The sequence below is a fragment of the Lissotriton vulgaris genome, chromosome 9 (assembly GCF_964263255.1).
Source record: "Lissotriton vulgaris chromosome 9, aLisVul1.2, whole genome shotgun sequence".
NCBI lineage: Eukaryota > Metazoa > Chordata > Amphibia > Caudata > Salamandridae > Lissotriton > Lissotriton vulgaris.
Window position 1 is genome coordinate 138,525,380 of NC_141697.1, and position 19,116 is coordinate 138,544,495.

Sequence of the window (19,116 nt, forward strand, 5' to 3'; positions counted from 1 at the left end):
TACCGGGGACCGGTGTCAGCGGGAACATAAGTGATTTGGTCCAATTCACATGGATACCCGAAAGAGAGCTGAACAAGACTTCCTCACGTAGCACCACCGACGGGTGCACCTCAGGGTCCCTAACATATAAGAGGGTGTCGTCCGCATATGTGGACACAATCTGATTGTACGAGGGGAACTGTATGCCCCTGTGCCTGTGATATTCACGTAGGGCGCACACAAGAGGCTCGGCCGTGAGGCATAAAGGATAGGGGAAAGGGGGCATCCTTGTCTCGTACCCCGGCTGATTTGTATGGGGTCTGTGGTCAGCGTTCCGATCCCTATGCGGGCCGTAGGAGTGGTGTACAGTGTTGCTAATACCTGAAGGAACAGCGCACCTACACCCATTCGGTTTAAGACCTGTTTCAGGAAAGGCCATTCAACAGAGTCGAAGGCTTCTCCATATCTATAAAGACTGCCACTGCAGGAACTTCCGGTCGCGTATGTTGAAGTGCCGCAAACACCGTCCTGAGATTATAGGTGAGGTTGCGACTGGGCACGAAGCCCGCCTGCTCAGGGTCGACCATCAAGGTAACCATGGGGCTTAGACGGTTTGCAATCAACTTGGCGAATATCTTCGCATCAACGTTCAGTAACGATAGTGGTCAGTACGAGGCCCAATCCCCCGGAGTTTTCCCCGGTTTAAGAATGGCAACTAATATCGCCTTAAGCATAGTGGGCGGCAATGTTCCGGAGTCCGCAATGTCCTCAAATAGTGTGAGTAACCGAGGTATCAAAAGATCTGCAAATGCCTTATAAAAGGCAACGGTAAGGCCGTCACTTCCCGGTGCACTCCCGGCCCTCATAGCAGACAACGCCCATCTGATTTCCTCTCGCTTAATCGGACGCACCAGAAATTCACGGTGTAGATTAGACAGCCAGGGCAGTTCAATAAGGGAAAGATAGTCCAATATACGTTCCTCCGGGGCAGGCCCACGGGAGGCATACTGGGCTGCATAATACTTGTGAAACTTTTCCGCAACCTAATCTTCAGAGAGCGGTGCGTCCGTCGGAGTGGGCCTCATCTCCGGTTTCACTACCCTGTTCCTGCGTTGTTTGGCTAACTGCACCAAGACCTATCCGGGGTGCTCTCCCTCACTATAGGATCTAGCAGTGGCGTACTTTCCCAGATGTTTAACTTCAGAGTCCGCCTCCTAGTGGTATTCGCGCAGTGTTTGGGCAAGTTCCTGCATGAGGGCATCACTGCCGTCTAGTATGTGTCGAGCCTCTAGCTCTTTAAGCTTTTTCTCCAAGGTCCCCAGTCGACCCCTGATCGATTTGAACACCCCCGCATGTTTAGAAATGGCTATCCCCCTGATGTACGCCTTAAAGGCCTCCCATACTGTCTGAAACGAGTCGACAGTACCCACATTAGTGTCGAAAAACATCTCAATGGACGCGGCCAGCTCCTCCCTAAAGGAGTTGTCCAGCAAGGAATAAGGAGGGCAGCGCCAAGCAAAAGGTGGGACGTGCTTCTTAGGTGTGGGGATTGTCAGCAACAGAGGTGAATGGTCCGAATATGTGCGTTTTAGTATCGTGCAAGCCAGCACATTGTGAAATAAATGAGTGGTGGCTAACCAATAGTCAATCCTGGTATGGATATAATGTGGTGCTGAGTAGTGCGTATAGCCACCCTGAGTCGGGTGCCGCCACACATCTCGTAGGTCCAGTTGTGTCATTGCTGACTCTAATGCCCTATCAGAGGCCGAGGGGCGTTGCTCTGGGCCGTCCGACCTGTCTATGTTGGGTTGTCTCGTCATGTTAAAATCTCCCCCCCCCCCCCCCCCCCCCCCAGAGAACAGAGCCCCCTGAGCGCTCCAGGACCTTATCTGTCAAAGCAGAGTAAAAGGCAGGGTGGTCGTAGTTAGGGTTGTAGGTATTCACTATACAGATCTCCATGCCTTTCCCACAGCATTTCGTGATTCTCTACCGTCCCTCCCTGTCCGTCTCCAGTGGGGTCAACTTCAGAGGTGTTTTACGGTTAATCCACGTAAGAACTCCCCTGGCATGTGATGTAAATCCCGCCGCGTGCACATTGCACACTAAACCCCTGGATCGCAATATGGGACTGTCTGGGTGAAGGTGTGTCTCTTGCAAGAGTGCGACATCAACTCTATGTCTAGAAAGATATTGTAGGACCTTCCTAACCTTACGGTGGTCATTGAGACCTCGGACATTCCAGGTCATCAGCGTCAGTGTGTCAAGAGGCTCCCCAGGTGGTGTCATCGTAATGTTAGCAGTCGGTTTATGGATCCCAGCAGCGTGGCCTGAGCGTATGCTATCTCGCCATGCCATGTCATTCCTGTACTATACAACCAACTAAAACCGCCGAAAAGCGGCACTCAACAGTTTCGCCACTCACCCCTCCCACGCCTGCCCTACCCCAACTAGGCCGCGAACACCCCCCACCCCTTCAACACCCCACACTCCCCCGCCCCATCCCCCAAAACCGCAAACCTAAAAACCAGAAACAAAATACTTCTTTTAGAGGAAAGTGGACTTCACTCAGGGACGTAGGTAGCCAGCAGAAAAATCACAGTACTGCGCTATGTCACGTGACCGCTCACCACTCCCACGTCCCTTATCAAGCATATTTAGCATGTAACCACAACCTGCAAACGTAGACTCCTAAATCATATCAGCCCTGAGCGCACTTCCATGTGGCCATACAATCTGCGGTATCAGCAGCACCTTCAACAACAGGGCCTCTCTGCTCCCAAAGGCCCACGAGTAATATACTTGTGCTCTGTACCAACTCACTGTACCACTGTATATCCTAATCTGCGGCATCAGGTACTTCTGGTCCGTGACCCAGCCTGCAGCAAATCAAGTTTAGTCTCACCACTGCCATCCCCCCTACCCTCCCCACGCTTGCATCACTAAGCCTGTTAAGGGCAACCCGCATTAGAATGCGAACGAGGGCCATATCATTTCACTCACTCTTTGTAACCCCGCCCCAGGACTCCCAACAGGCAGAACCCACACTCAGTGGTCCAAATCTAGGTTTCCTAGTTAGTCCTGGTCATCCAGGGGGCCACCCGCTGCTCCATCCTGATGCTCTCCGTGCGGGGAGGACCTCGCGTCCTTATGCCATTCTTTGAGGGCCTTCTGGAGTGCCTTGGGATCAGTGAAAATCATAGACGTCCCCTGTCTGTTGACCCGCAGCTTCGCGGGGTACAGCATCGCATAGTCAGTGCCCATCTCTCAAAGCTGTCTTTTCATCGGCACAAACTGCCTCCTTGCGTCCTGGACTTTAGCTGTGAAATCCGGGAATAGTGAGAGCACCGATCCCTCGTATTGTAGGGGCTGTTTCTCTCTGGGAAGCTTCAGCGCCACATCACGGTCCCTGTAATTTAGTAGCTTAGCAATTCTAGGCCTCTGAGGCGCCCCAGGTTTTGGTCATGGGCCCAGAGATCGGTGGGCACTCTCAACCACAAACATTCCAGAGAAGGCCGTGTCCCCCAGGAGTTTCTTTAGTAGGTTTTCTACAAACACCTCCATATTCCTGGTCTGTGTGGTTTCCGGGAGGCCTGTAATACGGAGGTTACATCTCCGAGAACGTGCCTCCAAGTCCTCCGTCTTGTCCTGCAATATCTGGATCACTCTGCCCAGCTGTTTGTGTTCCTAGTCCAGGGTTGTTTGAGCCTCCTCCACTTCCGCTAGGCGGCGTTCGGACATGTCTATCCTTTCTGCCTGTTTGTCGAGCCTCTCCGCCATGCGTTCCATCTGATAGGTGAGTGCGTCCATCTTGGATCTCAAGGAAGCAATCCCCCCCCTGCAGGCCCTTATCCATGGCGAGTAAAAGGCTACGGATATCTTGCTGCGAAGGTTCTTCGGTAGGCTCCGGCTCTCCATGACCCCCCCTGATGTGGTCTTGCCAGTCTTGGGTCTCTTCGGGTCAACCAGCTTGGGCTGGTTCCTGTCCATTCGCCCCATTGTGGCATCTCTGTGGGTTCCCTTATCGCAGGGGGTGCAGACAGGGTCTTAGTGGCCAAGCGCCGGGGATCGTTGCCCCTCCCACTCCTTTGCTAGGGTTCCCACGAAAATGTGGCGAGACCCACTGGCTACACGCTGTCGGTACGTGCCTTATCTCACAGGTGGGCTAGTGACTGCGCGGGTCACCTGGGTGTCGATCAGAGCCGTCACTTCCACAATCCAGCCTCAATCAAATGTCCCGGCCAAGCCCCATTGTAGTCTCTACTAGTATACTCTAGGAGGCGGCAGTGCAGGGCCCCTGGGTGCCCCTGCGCCCGAGAGACGGTGTGTCCAGCCTCCCACACCGCAGAGCACCAGTTGTCGCACTCTCACGCTCCACAACCCTGCAGGCAGCACTGCCCACCATACACTTGCGGGGCAGAGGGAGCCAGATATGGTCCAATAGGGCCTCCAAGCCTCTGTGCAGCCTCAACTTCACTGGCAGTGTCTGTGGCCTGTACCACCTTCGTTGTACTCTGTGGCAGCCTTCCCCGCCGCAACACCTCACCAATAGCGGTTTCCGCAGCTCCCAATTGCCGAAGTGTGCAGACAATCATTCAGCCCCCCCACAAGGGGGACCACAGTCAGGGTACAGCACACCTCGGGGGAACTCCCCGCCTCTCGTTAGGTTCCCTGAAGCCCCAATGTTGCCCTCGCGGCTCCCAGTCTCAATCTGCGCCGGGGGGCGTCCCGCTGGTGTGCGCTCATCTCCGCGCCGTGGTTTGCTGTATCCAGCACCGTACCTCCAGGCCACACTCCTCACCAGCCGCTACTTGGTCCTCGGCAGCAGGTGGGCATGGGGGGGGCACCCGTCACACGCCTCCGCTGCTTGCCGCAGGATCGCCCTCCACCGCTGCCTTGGGCCCGCCACAGTGAAGGTACCCTCGGCCCCAAACACTGCCGCTGCCGGAGGCCGCTCCGATGGTCCTGGCGGCGTGCGCCCCCACCGCCCCGCAGCCCTCGCCAGGGTAGCGGCCTATTCAACTCCTCCGCACCCTGCAGGGAATACAGCCCCTCAGCCGACACCGCGGCCGGCTCGCCAGGCCCACGCGGCTCGCTCCACAGGAAGAGGGCGGAGGCTGGATCTGGACCCACGTCGTCCGTGATCTCTAGTAGTTTCAGTGCATGGACCGTCAGCTCCTGGCAGCCGTAAGTGGAATAACACGCAGGATATTTGTCGGATAATTTACGAGACGGGGGAGCTCTCGGCTCAAGCAGCCTTCTTGGTTGCGAGCTAGCTCCGCCCCTCGGGCTCTCTATTTTTGTCCTCACCATCAGTGTGAAAGAAAATCTTAACTCTGCAGCAATACCACTGTTCACTGCGTTTGAGGTAACTTCAAAGAGACTCGTTATAGTTCTTTGAGTCTCATCATCATTTCAAAACGTAAGCATTTCAACGTTCTATACAACGAAGCCATTGTTGTTGCATATCTATCATAGACAACGAACAACCATTGATAAAGCTGTTGTGGCTTGTTGTAGGTGTATTGTTGTTTGTTGTGTTATATATCTGACAGAGGCAGCAAACTACCATGTGTGTGGAACACTATGCTAAGCACAGATTTCCCCTTGTATTCCCAGCCTTCTATCTGTTTGGGACAGGAGACGTGTCACTGTACAGTGACTGGTGCAGATATGACGGCTGAGTACTGTCAGGAGCCACGGACAGCCCCTCGGCTTCCTACAGAGCGCGAAATGAATAAGGAGGTGGCGAGGGTATGTGAGCGAAATCCATATTGTCAGGGAAAATGAACTGAGAAAGCAGTGTGTGTGCGTACACTCTTGTGTGCTGGAACATATACATCCATAGTACCGCGCGCACAACGTCCATGCACTGTCACAATTAACTAGTGCGCACGCACCCACAGGTACACTTCACTTTTCTCATATCCAAGCTTTGGCTTGGAAACACCCCCGTTGATATATAAACAGCCCCTCGCGTGCAACCAGCATGCATAGTGGCGTAGACAGAAAACTGTCCTCTCCAGCGAACACACTCCATGGTGTGGAAGTAAGAAAACCGACGCTAATTTGAGGACGTGGTCCCCTCTTACCCTGGAACCCGGTGCCACGGCACTTATTACACTATTGATGGCTACTCTTTTGTGCACGCACACTACATGCACAGACATATTCCCAACACAGACACGCAAAAACCTCGAACATACCTAGCACTTCTTCTGGCGAACGCGTCGGAGAACACACACGTGACATGCCTACCTTCAGTGACATCGAGGAGCGCTAAAGAGCAATGTGGGCATTACGACCCCAATAGCGCCTGAAGTGGGGGTTATAGGTCGCTGCTGCGCCCCATAAATCATTGACTGAGTTCAGATGGAGAAGTGACAATGAAGAGGCGTACGTTCAGTACAGACTGTCGGCAACCTCGTCTGACTAAGTTCTGGTTCTGACTGTCTTGTTTCGTGTATTTTTATTACTACGCTTCTAATTCTTTGATACATGTTTTTTATACAATTCTGTTTATCGTGGTTCCCGTCTGCTATATTCTGACCCCATCTATGAAGTGCTTTCATTTCCTCCGGGTCTACACCCGGCCTATCTTGTTCTCTTATTAAGCAGTTTATAAAAAACCGTAATATCTTGGCTTGAGTGTCAACTTTCTGGTGAGCCATGGCCTGGCCAATACTCTCAGGGCCTTCCCCTGTTTGAACAAAATGATATATTCTGTCTAGATGATCTATCATTCCGGGTAGTGTCGATAAAAAGTTGGTGACCCGTCTTAGTCGTACTGATGCGAGTATTAATCTGTCATCATTTCTACCGGGTACTGGATCATATCTACAATCCCCAAGACGTTCCTTCATTATATCAAAATCGGCTGCCCGAGGGGTACGTTGTTGTGCTAGATCCCTGCAAGTCCATCTATGTGCTTGTGGTGGTGTCTGGAAACCTGTCGCCCCTCCTGACGCGCCTCCTGATGCACCGTCTCCGAAGAGATTCAATGGGTGTAAGGTAGAAAGGTTAGTTGTAGGGAGAGGTGGAAGGACTGCTGGAAGACCAAGAGGGACAGCCGGGACGGGAAGAAGAGGAGGAGGAAGAGGAGGAGGAGGAGTAGCTTGTCGCGGAGGTGGGGGCGGATTGTCTCGGGGTGCAGCGCCGCCAGGAGGAGGTGTGTGTGGCGGTGCAGTATTAACATATTCGGGGGCTACATCATCTAGATAGGAAGAAAGGAAAATGTCCTTTGCGGTTTTCTGATGTATTTTAGTCGGGAGCATTGGAGGTGGTAGATCTTTTGATACTTCCGGGGTGGCCTTAGGTAAACCTTCGGTTAAAAGAGGGTACATACCATTCATGAGACCAGGCAGCTTGCTTATTCTGTGCCTGCAGGCAACGCAGGCTTCAGTGAGAGTGGTGCTTTCTCCAGGACGCCGCCTGTAACCGGGATTCTTCTTTATGATTGCCGCGGTTGCCAACCTTGCTTGCGTATTCGCATTGGGCTAACGTTTTGGGGTAAATGCACACTTAGTCCCTAAATGAGCTGATCATCGCCGGAGCTGATGCTGACGTGTATCAACCCCCTCCCCTCTCCTGTCCACTCCTGGCAGCCTCCCTACACCTACAGCTATTTAGTTACATCCGATGAGTCGCCTGTGCCAATCTCCGCATCAGCACGAATCCTCTCGGCGCAGCCCTGCGCAGCCCCCGGCACTTCCAGCTACGTCCGGGGATTCTCTCAGCTGTTGACGACAGAGGCTCTCCCTGTGTGCCTAGAAGTCAGTAGATGGGCTCCAAACACTTTAACTGAGGGGTTGGCAGTACTCCAGGCTCAGAGTCGGACCCTACACCGCCCTGTCGCTGGCAGGATGGAGCAGCAAGTTAACGCTCTCCACTGACACCTGCAGTGATCTGTACATCGTGGACACCCGGACTTCTCCATTCTTGGACAGGCACACCAACACGGCCCCCCCCCCCCCCCCCCTCCCATCCCCCCAAGCAGTGAGGCTTGAATTATGAAGGAGACGCAGGAAAGGGAAATCTTTGGCTTTAATAAGGCGGAGGCCGCAGGCCGCTCTCCGCTTCAATCGGCTGATCTGGCTTGAGGCAAGGCCCGGTCGTACATATTTTATTGTTATCACGTGCGCAGCGCTATAGATTACCGGAATATCAGCCTTTAAACCGGAAATCGTTGATTGCATCTGGAAGGTAAATCATTATTCGGTTTTTATAATGGACATGGGTCGCCGAGGCCTAGGGTCCGGTGACGTATGCGGGGTAGTGATTTCAGATCTCTCACTACAGTACCCAACCTCAAAACGGCGCAGTGCTGGCCAGCAAGGGGGGGTGCTGCCGTCCCCCAAGGGGTGTAGTCGGCCATCTGCAGGCAGTGGGAAGCGGTAGAATTTGTGATACTGACGGCAGCTATCCCCGGACATTGGACCTCGTGACGGGGGGCTGTAAGTGAATCTGGTAACTGTCCTTGTTTAAGGCTGATTTGTTCTAATTGCGACATGCTCTGCCGGCCTCTAACCGAACAGTCGGGGACCTAAAACCGGCACTGATGGCATGGTGGGGAGTGGAGGGAGGGATTCAGGCAAGATTCACGTTATGGTCATACCCGGCCCCCGTAAAGAGATGCAAGGGGGAAGGGGGGCTCGACCACGCTGCTTTTCCCCCAACTCACCACTACAGTCTTGCTCTCGCCGGCCAGTACGTACTGGAATGCCATTTGGCGCCTTGACGAGAAGCGGGAAAGCGACAAAGAAACATCCTCATGTAGCTTCATCAACAAGCACTCCTCCATGACGCCGTTTTTTCTGTTTTTCTGCCGTCCTACTGGGACGGCCTCGGCCTGCTTTCCTTCTGGCGTAAAAGGTTTTTATTATCTTTATGGGGCCATGTGTATAGTCCCTTAAAGATAACAAGCCTTTTACGTCAGCAGGAAGTCAGGGCAGTCCGTAGAAGTGGGACGGCCGAAAACCCTTCATGATTACCTGTGAGAAGAGGCTTATAAATATTCTCATTATAGTTGGTTACACATAGGCTGATAGTTGGTTACACATAGACTGGAACTCAGTTTTTGTTTTGAACAAAATAATAAAAGGCAACTCAGAAACGTTTACTGATCTCCTGTTACAGACTCAAGAATGCACAAACCAGTTCCAGCTTGATGACCGGGTGGTATGCCTGCATGCTCGTTGGCGAATCCTCTTTGCTGGTTTGGCAAATGGTTGTGTCATTACCTTCAGTATTAAGGTGAGCATTTTAAGTAAATCCGCTAATGCGTGTTTTGAATATCATTACTCTGTAAAGAAATGTTTGGTAATGTTAAACATGATGCACTAATCCTATCTGCTAGTTCAAAGAAGTGTGTGTGTATATATATATATATATATATATATATATATATATATATATATATATATATTTATTTATTTATTTATTTATTTATTTATCAAGGGCCATCTGCTAAAGTCATCCCATGCTTGCTAAAAGCGTACATTAGGAATGAAGTTTCTCTGACTGGTCTCTGTATAGTTCCACAGTTGTGGACGTGATATGTGACATAAAATCCCGGGGCAAGCTCTCTGACCTAGGGGTTTACCTGTTTGGTCTTGGGCTGATGTTGCTTTGTTTATCTCCTCTAAGTGAGTGAGGCATCTAACCCCTTTCTCAGTTTTCGGCTTGAGACCCGTAACTCTGAGAGTGCACATATTGCTGCAAACTAGTTTGGAATATCTATATTGGAGTACAGTTGCTTGTATTCACAAATATTTAATTCAAATCATGTTCCAAGTGTGCTATAGTAACTCCTCCTCAGTGTTGTGATTGGGAGATGTTGTCTTTGCACTTATTAGCCAACCCTACTAGGACTGACTCATTTATTGTTCAGGTGTTCCTTATTCCATGTAGTCAAATAATCACAGTCTTCCAACAATTTATCTTATTTGGTCTTACACTGAATTAATTCAGCATCTTAAGGTATGGGACAAATGGACCAACTTATGTACGTGTTAGGGAAGAGCTTATGCAAGCTTCTGGATTATGTGTTTTCAATGCCTCCACTCAGATTCTAAAGAGTTGAGGCCTAAATAAACATTTCCAGAATTCAGTGAGCAATAGTTCTGCTTTTTCATAGTCTGAATGCAAACATCCATTCTTTCATTACTATTTGGTCCTTTAGCAATAATTACAGCATAAACAATGGTTCTCTATGTTTTTGTAAATAGCCTATTTTGTAGATCTAATGTTTTGCTTGAATTTTATTTCCCAGAGTGGCAAACAGTTGGACACATTTGAGTGCCATGGTCCTCGGGCAGTTAGCTGCCTAGCCTCAGCGCAGGAGGGTTCCCGTCGTTTACTGCTAGTAGGTTCCTATGACTGTACCATCAGTGTACGGGATGCTCAAAATGGTCTGCTTCTACGCACCCTTGAAGGCCACAGTAAAACTGTGCTCTGTATGAAGGTAAAGGCTTGCTGCCACAAATGTTTATGTATAGTAAAAAAAGATGTACTTTTTAAAAATTGCTAAACACTTTATCTTGGTTAATACTAAATAGGATTTATTAGTCAGGTGCCATTGGCTAGTAGAAAATACTATAACACATGTTTTTGTTTTATTTCTAAATATTATGTTCACATAAGGTGGACAGTGGGGATCCCTTTTCGCAGTGATAATAAAGACTTTTTGCAACATTTATTTTACCAAGCATCATTGATATGAGTCTATTATTCTTCATATTTTTCTTCATAAAGCGTTTGTTGTTGAAAACATGGGTGTTATGGATTCATAAAAAAAAAAAATCCAACCTGTTTTTTGTCCCTTGGGGGATACCTTCAGGGTTTTTCAAGGATGAAAATGTGTTGCAGCAATAAACAACAAGAACCATAGAGCAATAATAAAATAATATGGGGAAAAAACAAAAAAGCTAAAAACAAGTCATAAACACTTAGCAATTTGTAGTCCATATTTCAAGCATGATTCACACTGGTAAGGAACGGCACACGTAATGCACACAAAGTAAGAATATTGAATTTATGTACTCATTTTCAATCCGTATAAAATAATAAGCCTAACAAGTGTTAGTCACATCAGATTATTTGGTTGCCTCTTTCTGATACCTTTTATGTTTAGACCTTGTATGTTATTGTACTGCTCCTTTCTTTCTGCACCTTGGACGCGGATCAGGAGCTCTGCTCTTTCTTTCTTCAGCTTAGGGACTTTTCAAATCGAACGCCATTGTGCAAGTGAACAATGTCCTCACCTAAAACAACAGAAAGAAAGCCATGCTGGGATTGTTAAAAACAGTTGTCAGTAAAAGAACTGCCTGAGGTGTGCCTTTTGTGTTTGGGCTCAGGGCACAACTCATTACGCAAAGATCCGGGACTGTGAAGCAGATCTGTACTTTGCTAAACATAGAAGGGTAAGTCCCACTCCATGTCGATGGCGTACACCCACTCCAGCTATTGAGAGCAGTCGCATGACAGGTCTTCTTTGTGTGTTGAAGTCATCTAGTTAGTCAAAGTCCAAATTGAAGAGGAAAATAAGAAGGAGAAGTGAAACTTTACCTCATCCCGCCACTCTATCTAAAGAGAAGTCGAAAGGGCATCAAGATGCCACTCGATCTCACTCACTATTCCCCATTGAGGAGCCGATTCTACAATTGTTCCCAATGTGGCCACAGTTCCTTGGGTCATCAGCAACGTTGCAAAAATTCAAGGCTTTCAAGGAGACCATGCCGCATATTTTTGGCACTCTTAGCTCCCTTTGGGATACCTTTAAACTTTAAAGATCTAGAGTGGCCTCTATTCCGATTGCCTCCAGAGAAATCAATCATCATTGCCATCTGGCACCTAGAACTAGTCTTGGGTTCTGCACTAACTCTAATGCTGACTACCATTCCAGCTGCAAGACATGTACCAATCCCTTTATCTTTGATATTGGTCCAGACATCACTGGTGCGAATTCGGACATTTGATCCCGAACTGAATCCATCTCGACCCGACCAAGTTTGCGCTCCGACTCCAGTACCGCACACCCAGCACCCGTACAGCATGATTCTGACAATGTATCACTTTTTCAGCCATCCTCAGAGGCTTCATCATCTCTTTGTTTCCCGTTCTAACATGGGATTCATGAGGCTGGTGGATTTGACGCTTCCTTTGTACAGGCTTGATTTCCCCCTCACAACCAGTGAAAAACAGTGTTTCCTTTGCTGTGGTAATTTGACAAGCTGCTGAGGTCCTGGAACTACATATGCCTTCAGTTGAATTGAATCCTAAAGTCCTTACAGAAATCCTGCAACCTGGGATTGCTTCCTCCAATCCCTTACTCTCAGTCAGCAAGGTCCTAGACCACACCCCTATGGGCTCCTTCACACTTGCATACAAGCCAATGGCCAGATGCCAGCGATGCTGATTTTCTTACACAGCATCCTACTTCTGAAAAGTTTTGTGGTCCAAGCTTCCACCATTAAGGTGAATCTTAATTCTTTACCTGTGACACTCCCTGGACAGGGAGCAGAAACAAATTGAGGTGTTTGGCAAACAAATGTTCTCTTCTGCCAGCCTAACCTTTAGGTGGGTCAACACAGTTTGCTTATGGGGGCGATATACACATGCCTTCTGGAACATCGCCAGCAAGATTTTGCCAGCAGTCTCAGAAGAATTTAGGCCCTCCCTTACTCAAACCATTCAAAATAATTTGTGCTGCCCTGAATAATTGTAGGAAGCTGGCTCTCAATGGGATATACCTATAATTGGTTATATTGTGTAGAGTCCAGAGATTCCCTCAGAAATCTACAGGGTTCAATGTAAACCCAAAGTGTACTATTTGTGCTACTGTGGTCGAGCAGCCTTCAGTCTAAGGCAGAGTAGTTTAAGATATTTGTCATGCACGCAGTGACTAATAAAAGACAGATGACTCAAAACGGAGATGCACACCAATTTAATAAAAAATAAGCGTCTTCCTAGATTTATTCTAAGGCCAAGATGTACGTTAAAAGGTAAATACATTTTTCAACAAAAATTCTTTTCACTTTAAATAGTGGATACTTGGTGCAATTTTTGAGTTTAGCAATGTTAACCTTCGGGAGGAAAACAAGAATGCAGTTTTGAAGGTAAGTACACAACCTACAAATCCAGTCTTCGAGGTTTCCGGTCAACACTAGGCAATGTTCAAATTAGTACCACCTGGGGATCTGGGTTCGAGTCTCGGTAACGACGCCAAACATCCTGTGATTCTGGGCAAATCACTTAATCTCCCCGTGCCTAACAAAAAATGAATGTGCGTCCTCATGTAACGTAACTGGTGCTATGTAAAGCGCTATGATACCCGATTCGGGTCAAGTTCGCGCTATATTAAACTCTGCAAAAAAAAAAAAGAGGTTACATTCGGGGTTGGGCGCCCAATATTACCAATGGAGCCCGGGAGTAATTGAAGATGTTCTGCTTACAAGTGAGTGAAGTGGTGTCAGGGTGCGATCTTCTGGAGTTAATGTAAGCACGGGGCCACAAGGCAGCACCAGTCTTACACCCTCAGATGCACAGTGCCAACACAATCTCGACCTCCTCATAATGCAAATCAATTGGGAGATTGGTTTTGAAAAGAGGCTGCAGGCACTGGCTAGGAGGCTGAACAAAGGAAATCCACAACCTCCCAGTTAAGTTCTGATGGTAGGGAACATAGGGGCACCCTTGGTCAATCTCTCCAAAGCCCAGGGGCTTCGGGTGCAGGGGTTTTCTTTTTCATCGGGAACAGCTTACTGGGCAGGTTAGGGGGGGTGTCTTCAGATTGAGGCTGCAGGCGTCGAAGTAGAGTCCAGCAAGGGTCAGCCCAAAGTGGACTCTGGCTCAGAATCGCTGAGGAACCTTCGCCCGACCGGTGGGCCACTTGGACTCTGGTTGTGGGCGTCCGTTGCAGATGTGGGTCCTTTTGTGGTTCCTCGCTCAGGACTTCGATTCTTTATAGTTGGGTTCTTCTGGACAGATCCGCTGTCCATGGGAGTTCTTGATCTTTATTGAAGGCAGGCAGTCCTCCCATGGTTTTGGAGGTTGCTGGGACTGCGGGATGAGTCGACTTTTGGTAGCAAGCACGAAAGGCAGCAGACAAGCCAGCAGGACTAGTGCCAAGTCAGTCAATGGTCGTTCTTCTTTCTTGCTGTTGCGGCTCTTTGGAGTCTAGGCTTTGTAGGTAATCAGGAATCTGATTTCAGCAGGGTCTGGGGTTCCCACCTAAATACTAGATTTAGGGTTAGGCTTTGAAGTTAATCAGGAATCTGATTTCAGCAGGGTCTGGGGTTCCCACCTAAATACTAGATTTAGGGGTAGGCTTTGAAGTTAATCAGGAATCAGATTTCTGCAGGGTCTGGGGTTCTCACCTAAATACTAGATTTAGGGGTATTACAGGAGAGTAACCAGTAGGGACAATGGCTTCATTTCCAGGGGTTTCTACACCCTCTTGTATGTCACCCTCCTGTTATTGGGGGGCATAGCCCTCACCCTGATTGTTTAAGTCCCACCATCTTCAAGATAGTGGTCACTGAAAAATGTGCTTTAATTTGCCTTCAGCACCTGAGGGGTGGAGTTGGCGAAGGGGGAACACCTCCTTTTCTCACTTAGTTTTCCAACTGGTTCTCCCACCAAAAATGGGGGTTTGAACCGGGGGCTGCCATCTGCTGCTACCAGCAAAGGCTGTGGTGCATTATAAAGGCGGCAAGGCTTTTGAAGCTTCCCTCTCAAGCACTGTGCTTAGCAAGAGGGGAGGAGGTGCGACACCTCCGCCCAGGATGGGCTTTGTTTCTGTCCTCAGAGAGCAGGGGCTCTCAACCCAGGGGTCCAGAAACGTGTCTGATGGTGGCAGGCTGCTTAAAGCCGGTCAAACCAAACCAGGGTTGGAGGTTTTCAGGGGGCACCTCTGGTGTGCACTCTGTTTTAGTAAATCTAACACTGGCATCAGTGTGGGTTTATTATTAGGGGTTGTTTGGTACCAAACACTCCTGGGTTCAGTGAAGCCATCATGGGGCTGTGGAACTTGAGTTGTCCAGTTTCCAGTCCATGTACTGTCTATGGCTCCCCTGGCACTTACAATATTAAGAATAGACTTAAATATTGTAGGGGCTTATCTGCTCATGAGGATATGCCCATGCCTGAGAAATAGTGCACACTGCCTTAGGGTTTGTAAGGCCTGCTAGAAGGGTGACTTACCCAAACCTTAGGTAGTGCTGCTTTGACAGGGCACACAGGTAGTGTGCCATGTCGACATAGTAGTTTGTCTGCACCAAGGCACGCAGGCTGCAGTGGCCGTTTGTATGGCCTTGATGAGTCGTCGCCAGGGGACCCTTTTCGGTCCCAGTGCCCTAGGTACCAGAGGTACCTTTTACTAGGGACTTACAGGGGGTCTGAAGTTGGCAACTTATAAGATAGGATGTGTACAGTCATATGCCTGTCCTGCAGTCCCACAGACCATACTTGTGGTTCGAGGATTACCATTCTCCCTTTTGGCCAGACCAGTGCCCCTCTGGTGGCAGTGTTAGGAGATTCCAGGCTTACCCTACCTCAACTACTGGCTGTTGAAGGTGGGCTCACCACACTCTGTCATAGACCTCCTCAAGACAGTGGCATACTTAACAACATTGTCTGAGTTCTCAGTCACCGAGCCAAAGTCACACCTGTCTCCCTCACAGAAACATTTGTTTTTTATAGGAGCTTTGTTGCTATGAGATAAGGACATTTGGGCCATGATCCCAATGTTTCACCCTTGGTCCTGGTTCTCAGTGAAAGCAGGTCTGATACTTTTACGCCTTTTATCCTCCTGCATCCTGCTTGTCCTCCTCAGATGGCATATGAAAGCTCTGCCTTGGGTTTGGAAGTACCCATTGGCCCAGCACCAAGGATATCTGTCTGATGACATTCGGGTTTCGAAAGAGATTGCCTAAGATCTGCAGTGGTGGCTGCTCAACTGCAACATGATCAACGGGAGGACTCTTCTCCCATTCCCACCCCGTCTGTGGTGACGGAGGTTTCACTGCTAGATTGGAGAGGTCATCTGGAAGAGGTGCAGACTAGAGGACTCTCTTCTTCAGCTGAAACTTAGCTGCATATTAGTTAGTTGGAGTTGCAAGCCATCCGTCTGACATTAAAGGCCTTCCTACCATCAATCAAGGAGAGGCTGGTACAGGTTCCATGGACAACACAACCACCATGTGGTGCTGCAACAGGTAGGGCGGCGTGGGATCCTGGGTTCTGTGCCAGGAGGCTTTGTGCCTTTGGAGATGTTTGGAATGTCAGGGCACCACCCCGATTGTGAACCATTTTGCGAAATCCATAAGTGCCAGTGCAGACGAGCTCAGCTGGCGGTATCTGGTCAATCAAAAATGACCGCTGCAACCCAAGGTGGCATCCGGCATCTTCCAACATGGGGCCTTGGCACGCAGAAGCGTCTTGGTGGTGAGCGGATTCACCGGTTGCGGGATCCGGCCTGGCATGCTTCATAGATTGTTCCACATTTCTCTAGTGCGACACGCCGTCTGCATGCTTATTGCTTGCGGTATCTGATTCACAGGTTGAGGCCCTCGGAGGTTGGGGCGTAAACATAGCAGTGCTTTATTGTACCTTGAACTTGCGCCTGTGTGTGTGACTGGAATTGCCTGGTACGACCAGTTTATTTATTTATTATTTATTTGAAAAGTTTTATATAGCGCTGGCTAGACCCGGAGGTATCAGAACGCTTTACATGAGAACGAAAATGGTTTCCGAGCCTATTTACAAGTTCCCTTCCAGGGGATACTCGTCAATAGTCATAAGCACTAAATAGTCCCACTCACGTGCGGGACCCCGGAGCAATAGCCAATAATATGCATATATCTACATATATATATATATATATATATATATATATATATAATTACATATAAAAAACCCATATATATATATATATATATATATATATATATATATATATATATATATATATATATATATATATATATATATATATATATATATATATATATATTAGATAATATGCATATACTCATACATATGCAGCCTAAAATAAACCATACTAGGCTAAAAAAGACTGCCATTATTGCATGTAACACTTTTACATTTGCTAAATAAAGACATATATATTACATTATATGATAATGTAAAGAAGAAACACTCCCCTGGGTTTCTTTGAAACACACAACCTTTATTTTCAAAGATAAAAACAGGCAGGATCATAGAGGCAGATTTAGCCTAGATAGGCTGCATAGTAACAACTAAAAAACTTAGCGCGTGCCTTTAAGACCTCCATGAGCCTCTAGGCTCCCATCATGCACCACAGGTGACAGTTAGGTCAGTTCTTTTTTCTGGCTCCTTCTGTGAGGATTCTGGAGCATTGAGCTCGCCAGTTTGTGATATTTTATCACTTTATTCTGGTATTTCTCAAATTTTTCGTCTTTACTCGACGTCTTTAGTCATTGTTTGACTAATTCAACAATTTTTTCCTGGTTTTTGACTATTTTTCCAGTCATAATGCCGGCCTTGTTTGTTAAGTGTCCGGCCTGTGGTAAAAAAAATGGCCAAGTCAGACCCTCATTCGGTCTGTGTAGCTTATTTACCATCTTCTCACAAGCCAGAACTCTGCTACCACTGCAGCAAGTTGTCTAACCGAACTCTCAGGGAGAGGGAGAAGAGCAGGCTACAGACCCTGTATGACAGAGGAGAAACTGTGAGTGGAAGAGAAGATGTTCATTCCAAGAGGCCTTCTCAGCACAAAGAGCGCAAAGACAAAGGGGAGAAGAGAAAACATCGGTCCCCTACTGCGTCGAGGGACAGATCTTCTTCTAAGGTACCTCTGTGTTCAAAATCGGCATCTGAATCACCGTCGCGGCGACCGTCGACGTCGAGGCATCCTTCGCAGTCGAACAAGATCATGCCGTCGAAGCAAGGTGAGAAGAGGCATGCGCGTAGGCGGTCCAGGTTCGGCTCGCCTACGACTGCAAGAGGGTGGGACTCGACGTAGTCTCATCGACGTCGACTGTCGCCGCCGCGAGGCTCGGAACATAAGTCAAGGTCGCCGTCGAGAGGTGCCATGACGTCGACGTCGAACCGGCCAGCAGTGGTTTCGACGTCGGAGAGCCCAAGCCAGGTGGCGTCGAGGCACACGACGTCGAGAAATTCATCGCCGTCGAGGCGCATAACGTTGACGCCTAAGAGACCATCGCCGCCGAGGGGATCGCCGCCGAGGAAATCGCCGCCGAGGAAATCGCCGCCGAGGAAAATTGCCGCCGAGGAAATCAACACCAAGCAAATCGATGCCGAGGACAAGATCGCCGTTGAGGGGATCGTCGTCGAGGAGGTCCTCGTCGACGTCTCCTGCACCTAAGAAGCCTAGGACGGTGTCTAAAGACCGGTCTAAGGTTAACACTGTGTCTTCTGGGAGTTCCTCTTCCTCCCCTGAACTACAGATTGTACAAGTCTCTCCAGAGCCCTCGAGAGCACCTTCACCTATTCAGCCGGCAACTAATATCTCGCCACGCTGGCTGGGAGAGAAATTAGAGACTGGAAGACTAAGGAAAATTAATCTTCCAAGATCTCATTCCAGGTCACCTGTGTCTGCAAGACCTGCTTCAAGATCAAGATCCCCTCAAAGACAGTTAGTGCACTCTCCGAGAAGACGTGAGCGTACTCTTCCGAGAAAGTCTCCATCAGTGAGGAGGCGGACTTCACCTTCTTCTAGATCGTCACGTCGCCACTCTTCGAGGAGGCGCGATACTAGATCCTCTACAAGATCTAGTGTGGTCAGAGAAAGAAAGGCTGTATCATATAAACATGTTGGAACTCAGAGCTGTCAACCTAGCTCTCAAGGCTTTCTTTCCCGCGATCAAGACATCCTCCCTGCTTGTTCAAACGGACAATACAACAACGATGTACTATCTGAACAAGCAGGGCGGAACGAGATCCAGGCCACTGTAGCTCGAAGCGCAAGCTATTTGGAAGTGGCTTCTGGCTCGGGGTATGAGCATATCGGTGGTCCATCTGCCAGGTGTCCTAAACATCTAAGCGGACGACCTAAGCAGACACTTCGCAGAAGCACACGACTAGGTCTTAAAAGAAGAAGTAATAAAAGATGTCTTCCAGGCCTGGGGGACACCAAAA

General features: G+C 48.8%; 1 protein-coding gene across 4 annotated transcripts in view; it reads left to right on the forward strand.

The window, feature by feature from the left end:
- The window catches only part of ZNF106 (zinc finger protein 106), a 303,557-nt gene that overhangs the window by 179,290 nt on the left and 105,151 nt on the right, over positions 1-19,116 (forward strand). For all 4 annotated transcript variants that reach the window (XM_086937207.1, XM_086937206.1, XM_086937209.1 and 1 more), the window contains exons 16-17: positions 9,112-9,228; positions 10,247-10,438. In XM_086937207.1, the coding sequence (XP_086793333.1) occupies positions 9,112-9,228; positions 10,247-10,438 (309 nt within the window). The remainder of the gene's footprint in view (positions 1-9,111; positions 9,229-10,246; positions 10,439-19,116) is intronic.